General features: G+C 44.2%; 1 protein-coding gene across 2 annotated transcripts in view; it reads left to right on the top strand.

The window, feature by feature from the left end:
* Positions 1-22,207, top strand: part of PARVB (parvin beta) — a 68,366-nt gene that overhangs the window by 9,549 nt on the left and 36,610 nt on the right. The window contains exons 1-3 of one of the 2 annotated variants that reach the window (XM_040595435.1): positions 8,143-8,244; positions 18,045-18,134; positions 21,031-21,101. In XM_040595435.1, coding sequence (XP_040451369.1) covers position 8,244; positions 18,045-18,134; positions 21,031-21,101 — 162 coding nt within the window. In that variant the 5' untranslated portion in view covers positions 8,143-8,243. Of the gene's footprint in view, positions 1-8,142; positions 8,245-18,044; positions 18,135-21,030; positions 21,102-22,207 lie in introns of those variants that run through there. The other variant, XM_040595434.1, reaches the window with a different exon arrangement.

The following is a 22,207-nucleotide window of genomic DNA, read 5'->3' as shown; positions in this document are numbered from 1 at the left end:
ACTGGCCAAGAGCAGTGGCTCCGTACTCTTTGGGCCCTTAAATCACTGTCAGTTCCTTGTGGAGGAACATATATCCACACAACAAAGCTTCTAATTATAAATCCTGTACACATGATTTGTTTCCATGCGCCCACAGCAGACCCCTCTCCAGAGCCCTTATGCTGAGAGGGGAGGCCATGGGATGGGATTCTGGTTTTGGCTTTGCTAGTCGTGAGTAACAGGATCTGTGGGAATTCAGCTTTGACTCCTAGTGGTTGTTTCTCCAAGTTAAAAGAGACTTCTTTATAATCCTGGAGACCTGTCTGGCAATCAGATAGAAACTCTTATAGAATCGATTTTCAACGTATGCTGCATTTTGGTTATAAAACAAGCAAGCTGTTCTGACTCCTGGAATTCCAATTCCAGTTCCTTCTTTAGTGCTTCTTTCATTGTGTGGCTGAACCATAATGAAATCCACTAAAAAAAGAAATAGTGTGTTTTCCATTATAGCTGCCACATGGCCTTATTGCCAGTTTTTAATTAGCTGAGATGATTGCATACACGATTTTTTTGGAGTAAGGAGGGAGACTGTGAGAGCTGGATGAGGAGGAGAGCTATTCTGATATCTGTATAGAGGCATGGTGTCTTTTTTACTGTCTTTAAACAGAAAAATGTGTAATCCTCGGAAAGTGTCTTTCCCACTAGGTCTGTTTGGCAGATGTATGCATGTGTGTTATTAAACAGATGCAGACACTTCTGTCATTTTAAAATAGAATACTGTTGTTAGCTCTCTGGCTTGCCTAGCCCAGCAGATGAATTTAGAGGCTTTGCAAAATTGACAGGATTTTCTTCAGAAGTGGTAGAATAGAAGCGAGTACAAGGACATCCAGACTTGCATTTTCTGCTTAATACTCCTCTTCAGGAGCAGGGGTTATGAAATTGTCCTTCGGGATTACTGCTTGTCTTCTTCCCTATGTGTGGCTCCCAGTATTGTTACAGCGAATTGGTTCCATTGGAAAATCAGGCAGGCTGCAAGAATGCTAACATCATAGGTATATCTGGGATCTGTACTCAGTTTGGTCTGACAGCTCTTGACTCTCCAATGAAATCATAGACTCATTTAGGTTGGGAAAGACCTTAAAGATCATTGAGTCCAGCCACCAAACTGGCACTGCCATGCCCACCACTAAATGTCCCTAAGCACAATATCTACACATCTTTTAAGTATCTCTAGGGATGGTGACTCAGTCCCTTCCCTGGGCAGCCTGCTCCAATATTGACAACCCTTTTGGTGAAGAAATTGTTCCTAATGTCTAGTCTAAACATCCTGGCACAACTTGAGGCTGTTTCCTCTCGCCCTATCACTTGTTACTTGAGAGACCAGCACCCACCTTGCTACAACCTCCTTTCAGGTAGTTATAGAGAGCGATGAGGTGTCCCCTGAGTCTCCTTTTCTCCAGACTAAAAAACCCTCTGTTCCTTCAGCTGCTTCTCATAAGACTTGTTCTGTAGACACTTCACCAGCTTCATTGCCCTTTCTGGACATGCTTCAGCACCTCGATGTTTGTTATGTAGTGCTGGGCCCAAAACTAAACACACATAGTTTTCGATGTGTGGCCTCACCAGTGCCAAGTGCAGGGGAACAATCACTCCCCTTGTCCTGCTGGCCACACTATTCCTGATACAAGCCAGGGTACTATTGGCCACCTTGGCCACCTGGGTGCACTTCTGTCTCATACTCAGCTGGCTGTTGACCAACACCTCCAGGTCCTTTTCCACCAGGCAGCTTTCCAGCCACTCTTTCCCTGCCTTTATGTTGCGTGGGGATGTTGTGACCCAAGTGCAGGACCCAGCACTTCCTCTTGTTGAACCTCATACAGCTGGCCTCCATCAATCCAGCCTGTCCAGATCCCTCTGTGGATCCTTTCTTCCCTCAAACAGATCAACGCTCTTGCTCCATTTGGTGTCATCTGCAAACTTACTGAGGGTGCACTCAGATCCTGTTGTCCAGATAGCTGTTTAAGATGTTAAACAGAACTGGCCCCAATACTGAGCCCTGGGGAACACCACCTGTGACCAGCCACCAACTGAATTTAACTCCATTCACCACAACTCTTCGGGCCCAGCCATCCAGCCAGTTTCTCCTGGAGAATGCTATTCTATTCTAAATAGAATAGCATTCTCCAGGATGCTATTCTATTCAACAATAGAATTCTATGCTATTTTACCCAGCATAAAGTACACCTGTCCAAGCCATGAGCAGCCAGTTTCTCCTGGAGAATGCTGTGGGAGGTGGCGTCAAAGGCTTTCCTAAAGTCTAGTTGACAACATCCACAGCTTTTCCGTGATCTGCTAACCCAGTCTCTTTGTCAAAGAAGTTAGTCAAGAAGAGCCCACCTTTCATAAATCTGTGCTGACTGGGCTTGATCATCTGATTGTCCTGTATGTGCCACATGATAGCACTCAAGATAATCTGCTCCATAACCTTCCCTGGCCCCGAGATCTGACTGACAGGTCTGTAGTTCTCCTGATCCTCCTTCTGGCCCTTCTTGTAGATGGTTGTCGCTAACTTCTAGTAAACTTGGACCTCCCTGGTTAGCTAGGACTGCTGAGAAATGATTGAAAGTAGCTTGGTGAGCACTTCTGCCAGCTCCCTCAGTACCCTCGAGTGGATGCCATCTGACCCCATAGACTTGTGTGTGTCTAAGTGGTGTAGCAGGTGCTGACCATTTCCCCTTGGATTATGGGGCTTCATTCTGCTCCCTGTCTTCCAGCTCAGGGGGCTGGGTACCTGGAGAGCAACTGGTCTTACTAATAATGACTGAGGCAAAGGCGGCATTAAGTACTTCAGCTTTTTTCTCATCCTTTGTCCCCATGTTTACCTCTGCTTCCAATAAAGAGTGGAGATTCTCCTTAGCTCTCCTTCTGCTGATAATGTATTTATAGAAATGTTTTTTTATTATCTTTTATGGCAGTAGACAGATTAAATTATAGCTGGGCTTTAGCCCTTTTAATTTTCTCCCTGCATAATCTTCTGATATCCTTGTAGTCCTTCTGAGTTACTTGCCCCTTCTTCCAAAGGTCACAAACTCAATTTTTTTCTTCATCTTTTTTTTTTTTTTTTTTTCATAAGTTCTAGCCAAAGCTCTCTGTTCAGCCAGGCCAGTCTTCTTTCCCCTGTCTTGTCTTTTGGCACTTGGGGATGGCCTGCTCCTTGCACCTTCCTGGTCCAGCCTTCCTGGACTTCTTTGCCCTTCAGGACTGCCTCCCAAGGGACTCTGTCATCCAGGCTCTTAAAAAGGCCAAAGTCTGCCCTCTGGAAGTTCTGGCAGTTCTGCTGATTACACCTCCCTTCTCCAGGAATCGAAAACTCAATAATTGTGTGATTGCTATGCCCAACATGGCCTTCAACCATCATGTCACCCACAAGTCCTTCTCTGTTCACAAAGAACAGGTCCAGCGGAGCGCCTTCCCTAGTTGACTCACTGACCGGCTGTGCCAGGAAGTTATCTTCCACACACTCCAGGATCCTCCCAGACTGTTTCCTCTCTGCTGGATTGTATTTCCAGCAGATGTCTGTTGAGTTGAATTTCCCTATGAGAACAAGGGCTAGCGATCATGAGACTTCTCTCAGTTGCTTGTAGAATATTTTGGCTGCCTCTTCATCCTGATTGGGTGGTCTAACAGACTCCCACTGTGATTCCTGCCTTGTTGGCCTCTCCCCCAGCTGTTGCCCATAAACACTCAGCTTAATGATGTTAAACTCTAGACAATCAAAACAGTCCCTGATACATAAGGCTACGCTACCACCTCTCCCTCCTTACCTGTCCCTTCTGTCCATGCATTGCAGTGCTCCAGTTGTGTGAGTCATCCCACCATCTTTCTGTGGTGGCAACCGTATCATAGTTTTCCTGCTGCACAGTGGCTTCCAGCTCCTGTTTGTTGCCCATGCTGTGTGCAGTGGTGTAGGTGCACTTCAGTAGGGCTGTTGATTCCACCACCTTTTTTGAGGGAGAAGCCCTAATTCTCCATTACCATTCTCAGGCGCTTCCGTGGTTTCTAACACATTGATAACCCTTGCACATCTGCTGCTGCATGGATCTCCATCCTCTACCTCCACTGAGATAGCAGACAGAAGGACCTTGTTAGCACCCATCCCTCGAACACTGGCATGCTGCCCCCAGGCTTATCTCTAGCAAACCTGGTTTTATCCCTCTCCCCCTTCAAACCTAGTTTAAAAGTCTTTCGGTGAGCCCTGCTAACTCCTGTGCAAAGATCCTTTTCCCCGTTTGAGACTGGTGTACCCTATCTGTTGCCAGCAGGTCTGCTGTTGTGTAAACTGACCCACGATGAAAAAAACCCCCAAATTCTGCTAGTGACACCAGTCTCCATGCCAGGTATTGATCTACTGGCTCTTCTTATTTCTTTCCTTATGATTCCCTACAACTGGAAGGGTAAGCAATTAAATAAGCCTGTATAATGGAGCCCTACCACTGGGAAACTGGATTGGAATTGGGTGCAGGATGTCATGATCCAAATGGTTGTTGCGCTAGGAGCAAACCAGATCTGCCTCTATGGCAAATCTGATACTGTCTGCCACACAAACAGATAGGGTTGGGTTTTTTTTTTTTCATGTGGAAGGGATGAAGCAGTCATGACTGACCTCATCTAATGTGGCAATAGTCCAGCCTGAAGCTGGACCTTGGCAGTTGCTTGCAAGCAGCATTTCTGTGGTTTTGTGGAGCTGGGATTTTTTGGGGTTCCTCGTCAGGGAGAGAGATGATAATGGGAAGGGAAGAAGGACTGGACCTGGTACCCACTCTTTGCTGTATGGTTGAAGGAGAAAGGTATGTATTTGTTTCCATGATGTGTTCTGGGATAACTGGGCGCTTGTGAGTTTTTTCCTCTGACTGCTCATACAGATTCAGACTAATAGTTTCCCTCTTGACCACTTACGATGTACTTAATTAGACTGCTGTCTTGAAAATGCTCACTTTTACTGTAGCACTGCAACTGTAGCTGCATTAACACAGTGAGGGGCCATAGTCTAAATCATCACCTTGGATCCTCAGTGTCATTTAGCTTCATATAATTTAGTTAAAAAAAATAAACTGTGGTGGCTGTTGCTCTGCTGACATCAGTAAGAGCAATAAGAAGGCTATGGAGCTATGCTTGACCAAGCCATGACTCTGACATTTAAGGTGTGTGTTAGTTTTGTTCTGTCTTTCCAACTGTGTATTTCTGATCTCTTAATTCCTGTCATTTACATGTTAACAAACAGGTCACAGGAGCCAATATTTGCCAAGCTAGCTCAGCACCTGGTAAAAAGCCTTTCTTTGGCAGCTCTTTAACCAATGGGGAACATAGATGGATTTTTTTTCTGTGGGCAGAATGGTAAAACAAATTGTAATTTGTAGGAGTAACGTTTCTTTCCATAAATGACATTACGTGCAGATGCTGTGCTGCCCAGAATCTTGGTAGAAAGCATTCTCACTGGGTTCTGTCATTTGCTAAGCTAATGTGCTATTGACCCAGTGGTTGGTAGGAGGCTTCTCCAAGAATGCAAACACAGTTACTTTGAAACTGTCGGAGCTGGGGAATTCTGCTTTTGTACTGAATGCACAGGGAGATGGGCACTGTTGTTCCAGGGAGGCTGAGTAATTTGGTGTGTCGTAGCAGAGTTGGCCAGATGATTCTGTGGAGCTGTATTTAGAGTGTGAAAGACTTCATATCTATTACATTGGAAGAGTGAAAACAGAGTAACTAATCCCTGTGCAAGAAAAGGGGAGGAAAAGATCGCCATGGCTGCCTGTGGCAGTGCCCCAGTGTCCTGTGATCTGTTTTGTGGTCTGACCTGGGGTATGTGCTGTTTAACATCTTCATCAATGACCTGGTGGAGGTGGAGTGTATGCTCATACAGTTTGCAGGTGACACCAGACTGGGTGACCAGCTGATATAGTTGGGCTGTTACAGGGCTGCTGCTCAGGTGGATGTAGACAGGAGAAATGAGCTGACAGGAACCTTCTGAAATCCAACAAGGACAAGTGAAAAGTCCTGCACTTGGGAAAGAAGAGCCCCCCTTGGTGATAGGGGCTGGAGACTGCCTGCCCAGGGGACAGATCTTCTGGAAAGGCACTGGGGGCCCTGGTGAGCTGACCACAGGCCAGCAGCTTGACATTGCGGTGAAGATGACCAGTATCCTGGGCTGTATCAACAGAAGCAACACCAGCAGATGAGCAAAGTCCTTATCCCCCTCTAGGCTGCATTCCTTAGATCCCAGCTGATATGTCTAGCTTTGGCCTCAATGCAGCGAAGAGGTGGCTCAACTGGAGTGCCTTCAACAGTGGGCCACCTCTCTCTGTGAGGAGAGCTGAGGGAGCTGGGCTTGTTCAGCCTTTGGAAGATTGCTTCAGGGAGACTTTTAATAAGCAGTCTGCTGATGCCTATGAGGAGGTTATTGAGAAGGTGCAGCCAGATTCTTCATCATTGTGCATAGCAAGGCAGAGAGGCAACAGGTATAAACTGAAAAAAATGAGGTTCAGTCTGGACAAAGGGAGAAACTTTTTCATGCTTGGGACTGTGAAGCAGTGGGCCAGGATGTCTAGAGAGTTTGTGCAGCCTCTGCCCTTGAAGGTTTTAAGACATGGCACAATAAAGCCCTGAGCAATCTGGTCTGATCTCAAAGCTGACCCTGCTTTGAGGAGGAGGTTCAGCTAGAGACCTCCTGAGGTCCTTACCACCCCGAATTTATCAAATGATCCTGGCAGTTTAGACCCTTTAAAGGCTGGAGTAAGGACATTTCTTAAACAGCGTGAAATCTGTGGGTTAATGATTTATGAGTATGTGAATACAAGGGTGTGCAGTGGAGCTGTGCTTCTCTTCTTTTACTGGTTTGGCACTGAGGTACTAGTAAGTGTATGATTTTTTTTTCCCTGTTTTTTTTTTTTTTTTTGTTGTTTTTTTTTTTTCCTGTCTAACCTTTTAGGAGGAAAGCATGGATTCTACTAGGCTGCTGCTCTGGCTCCTTCTTTAGTGAGGATGAGTTGGAGAGGCTGTATACTTGGAAAGCTATTTTGGGACTGACCAGTAGCTGAGCTTGAAAGTCTTTAAGATGTCTAGCTCCACTGAAACACCAGCTTGTCTAACTCATAGGACCTGGTATTATCAGTGCAAAGGTTTCAAAAGAGACCACAGAGAGCTAGAACTGCAAATTGTGTAAAACTTTGGTGTGCTGACTAAGTAGGCAAGTAACAACAGCTGCAGGTCTTTGTGATACTTGATGAAATGTGACATTTTCTTGTGCTTTGGACTTGATTTGATTCTTGGGCTGGCTGTTTCATGATTGCATTTTGCTATCCCTTGAGGGCTGTGTTTTGGGGACTGAACTGGAATGGCAGTCAGAGGCCTGGGTTCCACTCTTTTTATGTGGTCTTCATCAGCTTTGTTAGGACATGGTGCTGTATACTTCTTGCGTAAGCCTAGCAGAGTTAGGCATCTGAATGCTTTTATGGCAGCTTCTGTCTTCACTGTACCTGCTCCCTGTGGAATGGCTTTTATCTGACCGTGGGCTCTGAGTTCCAGACTTTCTTTTACTGTGAGGTCTGCAGTGCTTATCACTGAAGTGCTTGTCTTGGCAGGCTCCTGTGGTGCTCGGAGCAACAAGTAAAATAATTTTCCACAAATGACTTGTCTGGAAACCATTGAGAAAAATTCTTTGTATTTTGCAGCATCTGTTTGTATAGCGAGACACTTCAGTTCATTTTCAATATGCTGCTTTACTGCCGTGGGTGCAGGTAGGACACAGGAAAGGTAGAGCTAGGCACGAGCAGCCTTGGTATATGGTACTCTGTTGTGTGTTTAGGCTAAAACTTCTAGTCTGGAGCACGGTCTGTCCCTCCATTGGTCCTGTGCTCTGCTGAACTCAAACCCAGTATTTACCAGCAAACCCTCAATGTGTACGTTGCAGATACAGTTGCTATGTGTGAGTGTTTTTCAGGGTTTCCCTTGTCTTTCTGGGTGACATTTGGGCAACTCTAGCGATTAGGCCATGTGCACTTTTTGTGGTTTGCAGGATCATTTATCTCAGTTTACTCTTCCTGCAGAATCATGTTGCACAAGCAAAAAAGTTTCTTTTTTTGAATTGCTAGTTATAGTTGTGGCCGCCTTTTCATTTGCATGAAGTTTGTTGAGCTCTGTAGTATCAGCTGGAGAAGACGGTGCCTTTTTGTTACTTCTTGTGCTCACCTGCCATTGCTGCCTTCAGAAGTGAGTCTGTTGCTCTGTGCTTCTCTTGACAGGTTAAGAAGAACAGGCAACATCAAATGTTTTCATATCTGCACAGCAGACTGCTTTTGGTGGTAGTTGTTAGCCTTTTCATGCCTTTGGAAAGAGGGGTGAAGGATGTGGGGAAAGCAGTAAACTGAAGCAGGGAAAACTGCTTGGGCAGTTAACTAAGGGGGTTTCATTTGGGTGCCTACAATGAACCCTCAAACCTTGAGAAGCAGGTGGAAAGAAGTTGGTGGAACGATGAAACTGGCTCAGTTGTGGCTAGTGGTAACACATTTTACAGTAGTGACTCTTTTAATGCTGTGTGTTCTGCTTGATAGATTTTGCTTGACGTTTGCACAGTTAGATTTGTATGTGGGATCAGAGAGAGCTTGTAGGAGGCAGTCAACTCAAGTGCCGTTTTCTGCCAGACTTATTCATGATGTAGAAGACAAGAACTGGGTAGACTAGGCATCTCTATTCCAGAGTAATGCTGTTAGCTCTGCTTCTGACAGCTTCTGCTGTCTCTCCCTTGGTTATTTGCTTGGAAGTTGGACCCATCAAACTTGGATACCTTTAGTGAGTTGATTTTGGTTTCTGGAATTGCTTTTGGTCAAAGGTCTTGTTGGTGCTTGGTGCCTTGCAGAAATCAACCTGCTTTGGGGGATCTCAGACTGAGTTTCTAGGCTGAGCATGCTGTTCTCTACCTGCTTGTGCCCATCAGCTTTGGTTGTAGAAGTACACAGAAGCCTTGGAGAGTGCTAAGCGCTATATAGTAGAATACAGTATTTCATGGAGAATTGATGGCAGTAAATTTAAAATGCCTTTCAGTTTTTCTACTGGGGGTAGGTACAGCCAGAAGTCTGCTTCAGTCCTTTCCTCTTCTTCCCAGACTTTCTCCTTCAGTCCTTTCCTCTTCTTCCCAGACTTTTTGTTTCCTTCTGTTGTCATTAGGCAGATTTGACTCCACATCCTTGTTTCAGGTGGAAGTTGTCTTGGTGCTCATGTGGTATGTTCATGAGAACATAATCCTCTATCATTGCTTCATGTGAAGAAATGACCTTTTGTGGGTTGTGATGGAATTGTAATGGGGGAGGCTGAGAAAGTATGTTTTCCCCATTTTCAAGTAGAACTTGTGTGCAGAGGGAGGAACGTAGCTTTCCCGAGTTGCTTTTTAGGTCCTCTCAAGCTGCAGTAAATGCTTGTGATGATTAAGGCAGCAGCCTGGCTTTCCCCTGTCAAAAAACTCTGGGATTGAAGCAATCTGTTTACAAGTTTAGGACAAAGCAAATGCCAAAAGTATGCCCGGTTCATGTCCTGGAGTGTAGAAGCTGTATAGCTTGGTGTGTATGAGCTGGGTAAGGGGTAGGTACTTTAAAGAATATTTTATTTTTGCCTTAAAAATAAAATACGTGCTTGGGACCCTCTCTTTACCGGAAATGTTTTCCCATTTATTAACAAGGCTATGCAAAGGCTAGTGCAAGAGGTGGGAAATGGGGGAGAACAATCTCTATGTGAAATGAACGGATACATGGCGTTAAGTTGCAGGGTCCTGCTTCCAGCCAGGTGCTGGCTCCAGACCTGAGTTTGCACAGGGTCTCAGTGACACTGAGCTGTTAACAGCCAGGGTGCATCCTGAGAGTACTGCAGCATGTTATGAGTAACGAATGCAGCTTGTTGACCTCTCCTTGCTCATCTGCATGAAGGGGACTGTTCTGTTTCAGGCAGGGGACACAAAATGTCAGAACTGTTTGCTGGGAGCTGCTTAAACACCTCTCAGGCATGAGGAAAGGTGACTTAATGTGTCATTTTCAAAGCTGTGGGATTGCAGGGAGACTGAAACAGAACTGACTAGGTCAGTATGTCTGCTCAGTATCCTACAGGGTGGCTTTTTCTACACTTGAAAACCTCACCTTTGTAGGTGTAACTTTACAAATACTTTAAAACACCACTCTTGTCCACACTCCTCATTTTTGCTGGCTGGAGTTTTGTTTGGGGGGTGTGTGTGTGTGTATGTGGTTTTTTTTGCCAGCATTGGTGTTTGCGTGTCTACACAGTGAAAATTATATATATTTTTTTTTCCTTCTGTCCCATAATGTGGCTTCTGCAACTGCTAGTGCCAGCAAAAGGGAAGGGGTGAGTGGCAGCTAGAGATGGAGTGCCCCTTTCCTGACAGAGTGAATGCCTGCCTGACGAAGACAGCTACCTAGCATATGATGAATCCCAGATTTGACAGGTTTAGTTCCATAGCTCTCTGTATGCTTCTGTCAAAGTCTGCACTTTGCTTTTCTGCCTTGCAGAACCTATTTTGAAGGATTCCTAGTTAAGTATTTACTAAATGGGTGTTAGACCTGTTGCATGAGCTGAGCAGGAGACTGAAACAGCTGAGGAGCTAAATGCTGAGTCGAGTTCCTCTGGTCTGGTCCTTTGGTAGCTGTAAGACTTGTATGGGATTAGTATGGCTGCTGGAAAGAAGACCTGGCTGTTAAATATGATGGCTTTATGTGGGCTATATGATGGCTACTGTGGGTTTACCTTGGCTTTTATCATTGTTTATGCCCAGGCAGCTGTGGGTCAACTGTGGCTTTGTCAGTTGCTATCAGAGCTGGATAAATACTGCAGGGGAGATCTGTGCGTTCGGTTATTCCAGCAGTGTGACGGCAGGGGTAGTCAGTCCTGCTTTCCTGGCTGTTGCATTGTCGGTAGCTGACAGACTAAGGTAAGGCTGCCCAGTGTGGCAGCAGCTGGGTGAGGACAGGGTCCTCCCTCCTCAGCAGCAGCAGTGCTGCATTTGCAGGGCCCTGGAGGGAGCTGGAGCAGAAGACCGGTTCAGTGCACAGCAGCTTGCTTTTTGCAGGATTCTGCTTTCTTGCTGAATTAAAGCAGGCCATGTAACTGGATAAAGATCTGTCTGCTTAGCAATTACTTGCTTATATTTATATATATATATAATTATTAGAGTCTTATTTTGTTTGATTTGGTGTTCGGTTGCCAGTGCTGGTGATGCTGAGAGATGCTCGTCGCTGTGTCTGTTCAGTGCTTCTTTCTCCCAAGCCGCTGCATCTCTGTCCCTGTTCTACCTCTGCACTCCTCCCCTCTTCAGGAGGGCTGGTACCTGTGCAGGGCTGGCCAGAACAGCTGTAGCCATGTCACTATTGGCTTTCTCAACACAAGTGTCACCTACAAAAAAATGCAAATTATTTTTTCACTCCTCCCCCCCCCCCCCAACTCCATAGCGAGATAAGAATTTTTGTGGGTGAAAATCTGAAAGTGGTATTTCACCTTCACAAACAAAACGGAGCCCCAGCTTCTCACAAACATTTCCAACCGGCTCAAATACTGAATATACTGCTAGTGTGCTAGATATGTTTTACCACTGGTAAAAATAAAGCGGGGATCTGTGTTCTGGCAGTCGCAGAATAGACCCCTCATCAGTGTAAGTGTAATACATCCATATAAGCAAGCGTGGCCTGCTCTTTGCAACTAAACCAAAAGCATTGTTACAGCCCTCTCCTTAAAGTTGCCTTTAGCTTTTCTTTTTCCTTTTTCAAGGTCTTTCCATTTCTTGAAATGACAGAGCCTGACTGTTGCAAGTACCTTGTCTGCCTGCTAAGGCATATAAATAATGTCCTTTATTACCGCAGTTCTGCTTTGAATGCAGTCCCTTGATACAGTGCCTTTATGTTGAGTTGATGAAGTCTTTGCCTTTGATCTGCCTGGGATTATTAATTCTCTATTATAATTAATGGAGGCTTTGTCTTTTCTCCGGCAGTCTCTATGAAAAGATCTCAGAGCCTATTGTAAATGTTCAGCGATTAGTAGTGCAGTGGCAGACTGAGTTGTATGTGTGGTTTGTCTGTAGAAAAGAGACAAAGAGTCTCAGTTTATCAGTATGTGTTATCTTTGGGGCTGATTTTGAACTCTTTCACTACAACAGTTTTTCTTGGAAAATGCCAGTTTTTATAAAACTTTTTTTTGTTTTCAATTTTTCTAGAACTCTTACAGTTTGGAAGAAAACTTTTCCTGAAAGAGTTTTAGGTGTCAGGTGGAAATTCTGCATGTGCATGGCTGTGTGTGTTGGTCTGCGACAGGCAAACAGAGGAGCAGGTTAAGGCATAGACACTGTAGGGTCTTCACCCACCAGGGACCTGTTGCCTTCTGGTCTGATATCTCCCATGGGGAGTAGAAGCTCCAGCAGATACTGGGCCTTTTATGCAAGGGTTGGGTGCTTCATCAGGGGGATTTGTCCTGTGGCCACGTCTCACCTGAGGTGTGAGTGAACGAGGGTTGTGTTGCTGGTCTGAATGGGGTAGAAATGGTCTTGAGTATGGACTTTGTTTTGGGTGTTATTGTCTGAACTCTTAGGAGGTGAGTTGAAGGCAGGTGAGTCACTGTCTGAAAAAGTGCAGCTGGTTGTAGTTTTTTCTCTGGAAGGAGCAAGGAAACTTGGGAAGCAGTAAGACATTGGGGTGGGAAGAGAGTTTCCAATGCAGTTTGAGTTACATGGTCATTGCATGTTTCCTGTCTGTGTGCTGCTCCTGCCTCGGAGGATGACAAAGTTACTTGAACAAATCTTTTGTAATGGAGCCAAGGGTAACAAAGCAGTTTAATAACTTCCAAATCTAGGGTTTAATCATGAGATGGAAGTACATCGTATAAAAGCTGCGGAAAGGCTGTGCTGTGGCGCCAGCTCAGCACTGGTTGAATGCGAAGGAAAGTAGTGTATCCAGAAACCCATGATTAGCATCATGACAGCTGCTGCTCTCTGCAGGGTGGGATTCAGCCTTGCAGTCAGAAATAACTAGAGCTAAAATTAAGTAGCATTTACCATCTATTTTTGTAAGGGGCAGAGGCTTGTGGTCAATTTTTTGATAACAGGACAATGAATGGTAAAGACTTAGGAGGTGAACTGTGCTGTTGGTGCTATCCTTGAAAATTACACTAAAATTATGAAGAGTGAAGGCAGAAAGGATCAAATTGTTGACATCAGCTCACTCTTCCTTATAAAAAGGACACAGCAGGGACATCTCTTCTTTTTATAGCACTCCTGCTGACTTTAAAGGCCATTTCCTGACTTGCGAGAAATCCTTGACAGTGGCACTTCCAACTTTCTGCAGCTAATTGCTCCTGTTCTGTGCAGTTTGCATGTAATCCCATGCATCGAGACAGCCTGCTTGGCTTCCAGATGTAGTGCTGTATAACATTTGTGCATGCAGTCTGCTCATTATATTAATTTGTTTGAAAGGCCAGCACAGCTTCCAATGTGACTAAATCATGTTGACTGCTGGCACTGCCAGGAGACTGTTAAAACATCGGAAGCCTGCCAGGAACCCTTGCTGCTTTCCTTGGGACTGGTAGAGAAGTGACCTTTTACTCGTGAATTTAAATTTCTGGTTTAGGGGAATACTCAGGGTTTTTGCTGAATGCCTTGGCTGCTTGCCCGTCCCTTGTTACATTTGGATTTTGCTCGTGCTGGCTGATGGGGTACTGAAGCAATTCGGAGGACTAGTGCTGCCTGTTAATTGAGGATCTGCTCAGAGAGGAGATATCTAGCCAGAAAGGAGGGAAGCCTTAGCAGACATCTGGGAGAAATCATAGCGAATTTTGCCAGGTACCTTTCCAAGGCATCGTCTCTCTGTGTCTGTAGTTACACCTGACTTGTTCTGTGTAAGTTCACAGCTGAGTCATTTAGACCATTGGCAAGTTTTATATTAAGGCTGTAACCATTTAGCAGAGCCTGTGTTGTGGGTCAAGGTGAGGGCAAACTTTTTGTGGGCAGGAGAGCATTCCCTGGATGCTGGGGCTGCTTGTACAAGTTTTGCTGGCATATCTGAGGGAGACCTCTGCCCTGGCGTGGTGTGCCTGCAGGAGCAAAAAAACCTGCAGGAGCAACAAAAGCACAGGGATAAGATACAGGAAAGGTTCTGCTGGGGACCGGCCTGGACTAAATGATGCTACTCCAGCCTGTACTAGATTTCCTACCTCTTTGTGTCTTTCCCTACTGCAGTTTTCCTCTGACCGATCTATGAAATGAAGTGATCAGGCTTTAGAGAGAGATGTTTTACACAAATCTCATTTAGAGAGCAAAGAACTATGCCAGCACAACAGGAGATGATGTTCCCTGTGGGGAAGGGAAGGGGGAAAGAAGGGGGACTTGTGAATGGGCAGATGGAGAGCAGGCAAGGAGCAGTAATACCTCATGTGGGACCTACCAGTGATTATAACCTGCTGGGCAAGTGCAGCTCTGTGCTACCAGTAAAATGCCCTTTTGCATGGATGACTCATTTGATGTGAGGATCTGGTATAAATCTTACAGCAAAGCCACTGTTGCTGATACAAAGTTGAGGAGGCTGGTGTTTGCCAGCCGATTAAATCCATTATCTTTTACAGTACTTCTGGGTTTGTGAAAGCCGCTCTTTGTTGTAAACTTGCATGAAAACACCTATCAGGTTCTTCTGAGAAATGTACCTGTTGCTCCATCCTGACTGTTACTTTAACTGTCTCCACTTGCTCATTTGTGGCTTCGCTGATTTTGCAGTGTTATGGCTCAGTTTCCTTTTCCTGCTTCTGCTTCTTTGCTCAACAGTGATAAGTGAATACTGGGGGCAGTGAGCAGGGGAAAAAGTCCTCAGCATTTGTTCAGGTGCAGTGTGAAAGGGTTCTGGAGTGCAGGTTTTGGAAATACCCTGGCAAATTTATGTTTGTAAGTGGAATTGCTTCTCTGCATGCTGGCTGTTGCTCTGCAAGCCTGATGTTCCTGGGGCAAGCTGTTGTGGTGGGAAACTGGCTGTGGTTTGGCCAGAGCGTGGAGATTACTTTGTCATGAAGCTCCTTGCAGAGAAAATACCATCTTTGAGGCACCTGCTCTTGGGTGGCCAGCAGCAGGCCAAGGGAGGCACTTGGCCATCTGCAGAAGCAGCAAGGGTACGGAGGGATTCCTGGCTGGGAGTCTATGGACAAGTGTTGTGCCCTCCCTCCCGCCCCCCTGGCACCTAGCAGCTGGGAGGCTATCTTAGTGACTCCTCCTGTGTCACCATGCCCAAATAACGTAGGTTTGGCAGTCCCGAGGTGGCAGCCCCTTATCCAGTTGCTGCTGCTCCTTCAGCATTCAGACAGCTCACGCCGTTTGTCTGCGACCTGCTTGTGCTGCCGGGGTTGGGATGGCAGGGCTCCTGTGCAAGAGGCGCAAAAAAGGAGGTAGGAAACATGATGTTTGTAGCAAGAATCTCTTCATAAGCTGTCTGCCTAGGGCCTGGTGTATGGGCTGGGCTGTCTGTAAGCAGGGCTCTCCCTGGGTGGCAGGCCTTGGGAGGCTTTCTGCTGCCGTAGCCGTGCTTTGCCGGTGGTGGTGGAAGAGGATGTTTTGGTCCTGTGGGATCTGGCCCAGCTGCACTGGATCTGAAGGCGAGCCCTTCAGGTTGTGAGGGATGGGGGCTTAATACACAAGTTCATATTAATATTTTAGTTTAGCAAATTGCTCAGAAACAAGGTATTTTTGTTAGGAAGAGTAGGGATCATCTTCATATTAAAAATAAAAAGTGTATCATCTTAAATGAACTTTTGGAAATAAAACTAGTATAGCTGCATTTAAAAGTATTCTGGCTTGACGTATATGCCACATGTAGTTTCTATAGCATGCACTGAAGATAGTACTGTGTATTCACTGCCTGGAGGAACTTAGCAGCTCTGTTCTGCATTTGCAGAGCATTAGGAACAGTGATGCCCAGACCTTATTGAACGCTTGGCGTTCCCATAATGACAGCAAAGCTACAATAATGAAGAAACTTATGTCTAGAAACAAGGCTGGTACTTCCAAAAGGAGTCTAATTTAAGTGGAATTTGGGTGTTTATAGTCCTAGCAGGGTTTTAAAAATCTTACTTTTAATGCCTGGTTTCCACACGATTTTTCTTTTGCCTCCTGGTGGCTGTATTCCTGTCGGCATTGCGGTGTACCAGCTGCTGGGGTGAGAAAGCTCTAGACGGGCGTAATGCAAACAGGGCTGGGTAAGGCACGCTGTTAGAGCTGCTGGGGTCTGTTGCGTGAGGCCTTTTAGCTCCCTGACTTCTGTTTGAAGAGTTTTCTGAGAAAATGAGAATGAATGCAGGAAAGGGGTGTAATTACGAGTTTCTTTTGATAATGACATTTATTCAGGAGGTTAAATCTCAGCCTGCAGACATTGTATTATGTTTGCAGTCAAGAACACTGTTCTCCTCTTCCCTTTGCAGAAGGTACAGAATACAGAAAGCAATCTGTGCTTACTGCTGGCAGCCCCCTTCCACCAGTCTTTGCTCCTCGTTAGCTCCAACCAGTTGCTCTAACATGGATCATAAGCCATAAGGTCTCAAAATATGAGACTGGTGTCTGTTGCTTGCAGAACATAAGAACAGTATTTCATAATTGAAGATTTTTAGTTGTGTTCAATATCATGCTGTAGACAAGAATTAACTAACATCTTGGAACTGCAATTAAGAAATGTGGTAACTTGATTTAAGCACCCGGTTCAAGTATCTGTGAAAAGAGTGGGCATTCTTCCCTGTCCTCTGGGGCAGTAGGATCTGTTTTCTCTGTCAGTCAAGCAGGAAAAGAGCCAGTACTGATGCAGGATTTTGTAACCTTTGCAGACTGTGTGCAAATGATTAGCTTGTGGTTTGATTTTTCCAGTGGGAAAGGGGAATAGTGACGGTTCTTGAAGGTAGTCCTTTTTGGGGTATTGTAACTATTAGTTAATTGTACCTCCTTTTCTTTCCCTGAAAAGTTTGCCTAGCAGACCTTATTTATTTGGAAGTCCTTGCTTTTTCCTGAAGAGAGTATGGGGCTTGGACCTCTCTCAAAGGAGACTGTGATGCCTCGGATGCTGCTACAGATGATCTTAGCCCATGCTAATGCAGAACTGTCACTGAATAGATGGGGCTGTTACAGTGTCTTTGTGTCTCCTAATTCAAATGCATCTATTTCAGTAGCTTGGCTTATTATAAATAAATAATCGTTATCTGAGTTTAGGAGGGAGATGTGCCTCGGAGAGTGTAAAAGTGTTACAGCATTGCTAGTGCTTTTCTTACAGTCAGGCTCTGAAGATACTAAAGAACTGTTCGGTACTTGTCCTCAAGTTCAGTTCCTCCCATCTGGCAGGACACAGGGAAATATTTGAATATCTGTTTTCTTGATGAAGGGTACTTTACTGACTTTCCTAAATGATAGCTGTAGGTTTAGGACAAGAGCTTGAAATCACAGATTTCAGATTTGTGTTTACCGGATCATGCTACATGTATTTTTAGCCAGTGGCAATGCTAGAATTAAATAATTTTTCATCTTTATTTGGGAGGTTTCCCTGGAATTCTCTGAGGCTTTTAATAAGGCCAGTACCAAGCTACAGTTCCTGGTGTTCTGCAGCTGGAAAAGGTGGTGATGAGTGGGGGTCATGCTATCAGAAAAGGAGTCTGTTTTTACAGTTTGTCTTTTCTGGATCTGGGCTGTCCTGCAGACAAAGCTCACACCCCTTCCTTCTGGAGAAACAAGCACTCTGAGGTTGCTCTTACCACATAATTGGTTTTCTTGTGAAGTATTTTTGGCCAGTTGCGTGGCGGCTCGGTTTAATGAGAAGATATAAAAGGATGTTGCTTTTGATATTATTTTCCACTGTGGGTGCAGTTCTTAATTACATAAACTGTGCACCTGTTTTGAAATTGAGCTACCAGATCCAGTTTTCTCTTACTGTGAATAAATACCTTTTTCAGTCCCTACATATCTGCCAACTTTGCGTTCATTACAGTCTGTCTTTCTGTTTCTTCCATGTCTTCAGTGAGTGACCTCCAAGAAGAAGGCAAAAATGCTATCAATGCACCAATGAACCCAAGCACTGTAGACATCCATCCAGAAGACACGTTATTAGGTAAAGTATTCATGCTACAGACTTCAACTAAACAATTATTAGTGAAGGTCACCACTGTGACTCCTGTAGTCATTGCTTTACTGTTGAATATAGATTGCTCAGTTTGAACTGAGAGAACTGGGCATGAGAATTGAGAACTGTTGCATGTTACATGTAGATTAGAAATTAGAAGGGCTAAAATGGAATTTAAAGAGCAGTGCCAATTATGCAGATACACTTAAGCTAGGTAGTTTAGGCAAAAATGGACTTGTTCAATGAATTGGCAAAGAGCTTGAGTTCTTCTGTGATCATCCTGAAAGTAGATAGAAAGTTGAGGTTTGCAAAGAATTACATGGAAAGTACTGCTGAATTTGAAAAACTGCCTGTTTACTTCAGTTCCATTAACCCATTGGCCAAGTGCATCCTCCTTCAGTAAGGAAGTGGTATGTTCTCTCTTCTGTGTGTATAGATGGGGAACTGAAGTGCAAAAGGATCAGCCCACAGAAAGTCTGTGGCAGAAGTGTGTGTCATGATTCCTGTGGAACCCTTAAAACTGCCTTGTCTCAATGTACATACTACACTGTTAACTAGCGTATGCCATGTTCCTCCTTGGGTTACTGCTGCCACTTTGCAATGACAGTGCAGCAAAATGAGACGTGATAATGGATGAACAGATGAGCATTTAGGCTTTTGAAAATAGTAATTAAATGTGATTAAGATAGAAGTATGTAAAAGAAGTAATTCTTTATAGAAAAAAGTTAAATATTCACCTGTTCTCTCAGTTTCCTCCCCAAGTCCCTATAACAGCAGAAAGTCTTTAAAACTTGTTGAAATAAAAGACTTTTTTTCTTTCCTGGCCATATGTCTCTTAATCTACAGAATTAGCTGAAGCAAGCTGTCGTGGAGACAAATATTAAGACAGTAAATTAAAAAACAAATTTTAGTTATTTAGACTTTCTGATGAAAAGAGTAGTAGCAAATGCAAGTACTGTTCTCCTGAGATGCGGACAAAGTGTTGATTGCTCTGTGTATGTATGTGGATTAGGAGTGTCTCCAATGATTTCTTCTGGGTACCACTAAAGCTGTGTGAGATTTTAGAAGATTCAGAATCACTGCTGAAAGTCTGCCATGTAAAGACATGACCACCAGTGAACCTTGTGAACCTTAAGCAAAGTTCTGTGGTGAATCGTGTAGCATTATGGGTCAAATCTGGTCCACGGTTTCAGTTAGCAATATTTTGGGTGTGTAGTGGGTGTCACTTCCTTGTGCTTAGACTGCCTGACTCATCCTAGGCAGTAATGAAGTAAAGGAATGGAGGAAAAAAGCAGCAAAAGAATTCATGGTTTTCTTTCTGGGTTTGTGGAAATTTGTCAAGTATGTTCAGGTAGCAAGGTCTTACTTAAGAAAGATAAGGGGCCCTGGAAAATACTGAACGCAAATGTCTGGGTAAAGTCTAAGGTAACCAGTTAGATGATATAGTCAGTCTTCTGCCTAGGATGTGCGAGTGTCGTGTTTCCCATCTGATAGCAGTGAAGTCTAGCACTGCAATAGGCAGTCACTGTAGGCTGGGCATTGTCAGGTTTTAAAGGGTTCCTCTATACAGTGTGGCAGTGGCCTGAGTAATGGTCATACCGAAATCCCTCTGTTGTCATGCTGCAAGGAATTAAGAAATCAATAGGAAAATAGAATTCCATATGGACTGTCTAGACTCAGCTAAAGATAAATCCATGGGGTTTATAAATAATAATAATATATATTATTATTTTTAATATATTTTATATATTAATTTCAGCTGAAAAGATGTGGATCTCCTTGCATAGCTGTGACACTGCCATCCATCCTTGTGCTCCTGTTTTGTAGTAGCCAGGATTTGCACCCCACTGAAAGTAACAGATCTAACCTAGGTCACAGCTACTACTTGGCTACTGAAGGAGCTAAAATGAAGGGTGCAGGGAGAGGTCTGCTACTTGAAAGCAAGCACCAGAATCTAAAATGAGACTTACTCCAGCTGCTTCCTAAATACTGGTGTCCATATTTATGGTAGCATACAAACATGCACATCACGCACGTGTCCATGTGTGCTGTTTTGAAGATAATTTTGCCAAAGATTGTTTGATTGTTAACCTTACTGAAGTCAAGTTAATTTTGCTACCAACATTTCTGCATCAAATCATCCCTTCTAAAAATAAATCTTTACCTGCGCCTCTTGTGGTTGTCCTGCTGGCCATTGGAGAGCATTTCTCACATCTCTCCATCTCCCAGCAATGGAAGAAATGGAAGACTTTACACCTCAGAAATCTATTTGATGTTCTTTCACCATGCACAAGTACAACTGATACAAATTGGGGTAATTTTCATTCTCCAGCTTAACCAGAGGTTAAGGAGTTCATGCACTCGGGGCCACATGTATGACAAAGTTTCAGGGAACCAGAGAGCACAGGAACAAAGTGTCAGCCCAAGTCTCAGCAGCTACACTGAGTGCAGTACCATAAGCTTGCTGTACTCTTCAAGATGGTGTAATTTGGGACAGGTATTTTCAAATAGAAATCAAATAAAAATTGAGGAGAGGGAGAAAACTAGTTGACTGCACTTTTTGGTATGTTGATGTTATCATGCCCCTCAGGGTACAGAGGATGGCAATTTTTCTGAAGTATTCTGCATACAGCAGGGTCTGAGCTGGGGAAAATCAGTGGAAACAATTTTATTTTAGGGAAGTTAGAGCTGTGTTATCTTTCTGTGTGTCTCTAAAAATGCCTAACACTTCGATCATCGGAAATTCCCTTGCTAAGATGATGACTAGGCACTGTCACTTCTTGATCAGCTGACAGGCAACTTCATGATTAGGAATTGTTGCAGTATTTCAGCAGTGTACATTTGAGGTGGTTCTCGCTAAAGTTTCCTATTTTTACTTCGACAGAGGAGAACGAAGAACGCACGATGATTGATCCTAACTCAAAAGAAGACCCCAAATTCAAAGAACTGATCAAGGTAAGAAATTTTGTCCTCCTTCAAATCTTCAACTAGTAAGCTGGAGTAATTTACAAGCTGATTACTAAGAATGTAGTTGAGGAATAGCAACTTGTTACTGAAGTATATGTGAAAACTGAGGTCATCAACAAGGTAAGGCTGAAAGTAACAACGAGAGAAAAAAGAAAAGGCTGAATGTCAGAGTGCTGATGGTACAGAGTAAGTAAGTAAGTGCTCATGTAAGTACAGAGTAAGGCTCCATTGTCCATTCATATCCTTGTGATTATCACAGTGAGGATCAGTGCTTGGCTTGAATCTACCTGCACTCACCGCACGTAAACATAGGTTCCTTCTGTTTATGAAAACAGGGAAGGAGTTTTGGAAAGCTTAGTGAGATTTCAGGAGAAAAAAGGAGTAGGACTGAAATGAGCATGGGCATGGTAGGGCACAAGGAGGAGACCTCTAGTGTTACAGAAAAGTTGGAACTGAGATTCTTCTTGCCCTATATTCTGTTGGTTTGGTGATTTTTTTTTGTTTTTTTTTTTTTTTTAAGAGAAGTCCTCAGTTTACCTGGCTACTTGGGGCAAGGACCAGATTGTCCTGAATCTGTATTGTCACTGGAGATGCCTGCCCAAGGTGTTGATAATGGTGTTTCCAGCTGTGCTGATGTGAAGTATGGCTTCCTGCCGAAGCAGTGCTCATAGTTTCTGCCAGGCATGATGAAAGATTTGATCTTGAGGGTCTAGCATTTAGGAGAAACTTTTCTATGCAGTAAGTCGTTGAGGTTAACATAGTGAAAACTTGAGCAGGAAGAGAAGGGACGGCAAGTCCAAACAAATGTGTCCTTTTTCTAACAAAAAATAATTTAAAAATAATACAGACAAAGTATAGCATGAAAATTAACACAAGCACGCACTTCTTGGAAACAACCATGCAGCTGTAGCTGGGTGGGTCTTAGAACTCTGGGTAGTGTATACCGTCTCTGGATAGAGGGTTGAGCTGTGGTACATTCCTTTCAGGAAACCTTGTGCACCCTGGCTGCACAAATGTGCTTCACAGAATGCCTCAGCAAACTGCTCGTCTGGTGCATCTTTAAAACAAGCTTAGTGACCTCTTATTAACACTGC

Source organism: Falco naumanni, chromosome 5 (genome assembly GCF_017639655.2).
Source record: "Falco naumanni isolate bFalNau1 chromosome 5, bFalNau1.pat, whole genome shotgun sequence".
Lineage (NCBI taxonomy): Eukaryota > Metazoa > Chordata > Aves > Falconiformes > Falconidae > Falco > Falco naumanni.
The sequence above is the reverse complement of the archived record's forward strand: the minus strand, read 5'-3'. Positions and strand labels throughout refer to the sequence as shown.